Here is a 4,485-nt window from a genome sequence, read left to right on the forward strand (position 1 = left end):
GGAAGATCCCACATGCCGCGGAGCGGCTGGGCCCGTGAGCCGTGGCCGCTGAGCCTGCCCGTCCGGAGCCTGTGCTCCGCAACGGGAGAGGCCGCAACAGTGAGAGGCCCGTGTACCGCAAAAAAAAAAAAGAAAAAGAAAAAGAAACTGGCCTTGGGACATTTCTGCAAGTGAAAGTTTCAGTGGAGCCTGATATGTAAAACAGATCAATTTAGAGATTCTCTCATTGAAAACTATTCCTTTGCCTTAGCCCATAGTTGGTGGCTAATGTCAGAATCATGGTTCTTAGAGTGTGGTCTCCAGACCAGCAGCATCAGCATCACCTGGGAAATTGTTTAAAATGCAAATTCCAAACCCCATCTCAGGTATAATAAATCAGAAGCTCATGGGTGGAGCCCAGAATCTGTTTTAAAAAGCCCTTCAGGTGATTTCGATGCATTGCTCAATGTTGAGAAACACTGCATTTGAACATTCAGGTACTATGGGCCAGCCATTCAGGAATATATTTAGGGCCCAATGAAGTCTTCCAGCAACCCTCTAATTACCAGAAAAAAACATTTCTATACTGAAACATCCCCTAGAGCATTATTTTGAGGAATCCAAGTTCTTTGCATTTTAAATCAAATGATTTTGAGTTTCATTCTATTTCGTTTTGGGAAATATGGTTTAATAATAACTATGAGCTTCCAAAGAGTAGATAAATACAGTAATTTGAGAAGATATATCTTTTAGCTAGGTAAAGCAATCATCATCTAATTTTAAATCTGCCTTTTAGATAAGAATTTAGTTTAGACAGAAGGGCTTAGAGCCTTGCAATTATATCTGTATAATAATTATTTTCCTGAACAGGACATACACAAACACCCTTTAAACGATTTGGCAATTTTATCTAACAATCCAGAACTGTTTTACTCTTGCAGCAGTATGGCAAGAAAATCATGCACTTACTGTTAAGTCAGCTTCACACTTCATAAATGAAAGAGTCATAATAATAATTAGTCTCAATTTCAGAACAGGAGTATAATTTCAACGTAGGAGGGAGTGTGTTCTTTATATATTAAAATCTGCAAGTGTGACATTCAGTTTGGTCACTGGATTTTTGTTTTTTGTTTTTGTTTTTCCTTACAGCTTCCTAACCAGTGTCTCTTATTCCCTTCCAATCGTGCTCATGGTTGCCTGGGTTATATTTATAGCTGCATTTGTAAAAAAACTTGTTTATGAGAAAGACCTCCGACTTCATGAGGTATGTTGAGAATCTCTTATTGAATAAGTTGTACATGGATATAATTAATTACCATGATTTTCGTCATACCTATGCAAACTCAGAAAGCCTGACCCATACCTGGTGAATTAGATGGAAAAATATATTATGAAACATTAAGGCAGCTGGTACGGCAATATTTTGTCTTCTCAAAAAGTTGCATAGAAATTATTTTATAAATGCTTCTGAAAAACGAAATCTGAATAATTCTGAATAAAATCTAAGTACGATTTATGATCCTAACAGTAATTTTTGCCCAAGAAGTTACCTGTAGGACTTAGGATTTAACAAAAGAATTTTAAATAATAACAATAATAACTATTAAGGCAGGAAAATTGTTGGCATAGTAACTGAGTCCAAATGAAGCTATAGATATATAGATATAGACATAGATATAGATATAGATAGATACAGATTTGGATGTGGACAGAGACATATGGCTTGTTTCAGCTCTCAAGAAGCAAATTCTCTTTCCAGTATACCTTGTCTCCTTCAGTTCTCTTTCACTGACTTGTGATTTATAGAGACTAAGAATTTCATGTTATGCTACTGATTAGGTTAATAATATGACGATGAAAGACAGGACCTGGGATGTAAAGCATGATCTCTTCTTGAGCATATTCTTCATCATTATCCCCAAATCCAAAATATCTCACTTCTTTTTAGAATTTATGAAAAAGCATTGTGTGATTTTTTGATTGTATTACAGTAGAAATAATTTTATCTGCTAATCCTGTAATGAGCCCATTCTTTACACTCAATCATGAAGTGACAAGATAGCAGAAACATTTCAAAACTGAGGGACAATGATTATTGCAGGCCTGGCTGACAATCTGAAACAGTGAGGTTAGAGTAACCTGTTAGCCCAATTGTACTTTTCAGGCTTACTTTGCCAGTGCTTTTAGGCAATTGATTATTTCTCCTTACAAAGTACAAATTACTGCTTTATGTTTTTGTCAGCTCAACATCAGACTTCCAGGGTTGTCCTAGAGTTTGAACCCACACTTTTTACCTTTCCTATTTGAATTCTGGGTGATCTTCAGCTGCATTTTTATATTTCAGTTATAATTTGGTAAAAGTCTCATCAGCTGGTTTGAGCCCCGTTGTTTTCAGGACTGTGTACAATGTTTTCTTAACCCCAATTTAGAAACTCAAATCCATGCCCTGGGCCATAACTTTGGTTGCAACCTCCTACCTTATATTTCTCTGCCAGGTTCCTGGTACTCAGAAGTGGATCTTTACAAATTAAAGGAAAACTTTGAAATATGTATATGTATAACTGATTCACTCTGTTATAAAGCAGAAACTAACACACCGTTGTAAAGCAATTATACCCCAATAAAGATGTTAAAAAAAAAAAAAAGAAAACTATGATAGAAACTGAGTTCTTTTCTACAGCACAATAAATAATCTACCTTAAAAATATAAGTAAATATAAGTATGTGTGTGTGTATATATGTGTTGTGATATGTGTATTATGTATATATTATATACATATATGTAAAATACATGCATTCTGTATTATTTTGGTTTGAAATTAGTACTCTCTGGGGGATTCCCAGGTGGTCCAGTGGTTAGGGCTCTGCACTTCCAATGCAGGGGGCAGCGGGTTCGATTCCTGGTCGGGGAACTAAGATTCTACATGCTGCATGGCATGGCCAAAAAATAAATAAATAAATAAATAAATAGTGCTCTCTGAATGCATCTGTGGATGTCATCAAAAAACATCAAAGCACAATAAAGGGTTTTTCTCAGTAGAAGACATGAAAGACATTTTTAACAATGAACCAGTTTCTGTTTGGTAGCTCTGTGTCTTCATTTTGCAGCCATCTACTTTCAGAATTTAACTGGCTGGTCTTGGGGGCCAAAGTTACATAGTGGAAGATCACTGAACTTGGAAGCAGAAAATAAGGCTTTGAGTCTTGCAGTTCATATTCACTTGGGCCCAATCCCTTAAACTCTCTGAGTCTTGTCATATAGACTTCATTCAGCATTATATTTCCAGAATGTACTTTCTCACTGCCAGAACAGAAGAGGTATTCGATTATTCATTTTTTTAATCAATTCTAAGAATGATTTTCTTTTCACATTTTAAAGCCTCTGAAATTGAGATGTATTTGATAGGGTGTCATAATTTATTTGGCAGTGATCTTTCTTTCTTGGTGGCATGTAAAATAATGACACATCTTAAAATTAGCAGTGTCCTAAATTTAAAGGAATATGGTCTATTCGTGAGATGGGTTGATGGAAGCTGGTGTGGAATGAGTAGAATATTTCTAATGCCCCTGCTCAGCCTCCATCCTCTGCCAACAGTTCTAAACTAACCTCCTCCTTTTTAAGATGAAAAAGCTGAGCCCAGAAAGTGAGAGGTGACTTGATGAACACTATGGGCTAGTTAATGGTAGATCTGGGTCTAAAACTCAAGTGTCTGGACTTCTGACCAATTCTTTTCCATGTCATAGCTACCTTCTCTCTCACAATTTTATTTTAGTAGCCTAGACTCCTAATGACTGTTGAAGATGATGGTGGATAAACTCTTAGATTACCAGCGACTCGAGATCACTTTTTAATATTATCACTTTAATATTTACTAAGATCTAAATCTGCCCATTCTCTTCTTCCTTTTCCCAATTGAATAAAAAAGTAAACAAACAACAAAAAAAACATTTTTCCTTCTGTAATTGTTGTCACAGCTAGGCAGAGAAACCAGATCAGTTGCTAATTCAGTGAAGCCATTCACCTTTGAACTTGTTATGGTATGATTCTAGTAAACTCCTTTAACTTGTTAAAGAAATTTAGCACAAATACTAATGCCCAATAAGTTTATTGATAAAATTAAGCCTGTAGTTAAAAAAAAAAACTATTTCAAAATGTCTTGCTATTGAGTTTTATTCTGCATTCCTTGCTTTTTAAAATTAAAATACTAAATCTGTACAAAAGTTGATTTTATATCACACCGAAGAGTTGTTTTTCACATTATGTTCTCAGTTTCGTGGTTAGTTTCATCTGTTTGCTCTAATATAAGTCATTTATGGGGACTTGATTGTTTATATTGATTTGGAGACAAAATTTGGGGGTGGTCCTCTCTCTCAGTTCAGACAGGTAACCTTTAAAATATCTGTGGTCGGCAGACAGATTACCAAGAATTATGCAAGAGTCCGTAGTCCTGTGGTGCTTCACTTGAGGAAATTTTTTATGTCTTCTTTTTTTTTTTTTTTTTTTTT

General features: G+C 35.4%; 1 protein-coding gene across 1 annotated transcript in view; it reads left to right on the top strand.

Annotated features, from left to right (window-relative positions):
* The window catches only part of ABCA12 (ATP binding cassette subfamily A member 12), a 184,381-nt gene that overhangs the window by 118,613 nt on the left and 61,283 nt on the right, over positions 1–4,485 (top strand). Inside the window, exon 24 of the mRNA XM_007456410.1 lies at positions 1,129–1,243. Coding sequence (XP_007456472.1) covers positions 1,129–1,243 — 115 coding nt within the window. The remainder of the gene's footprint in view (positions 1–1,128; positions 1,244–4,485) is intronic.

Source organism: Lipotes vexillifer, unplaced genomic scaffold (genome assembly GCF_000442215.2).
Source record: "Lipotes vexillifer unplaced genomic scaffold, Lipotes_vexillifer_v1.1 scaffold1179, whole genome shotgun sequence".
NCBI classification, from domain to species: Eukaryota; Metazoa; Chordata; class Mammalia; order Artiodactyla; family Lipotidae; genus Lipotes; species Lipotes vexillifer.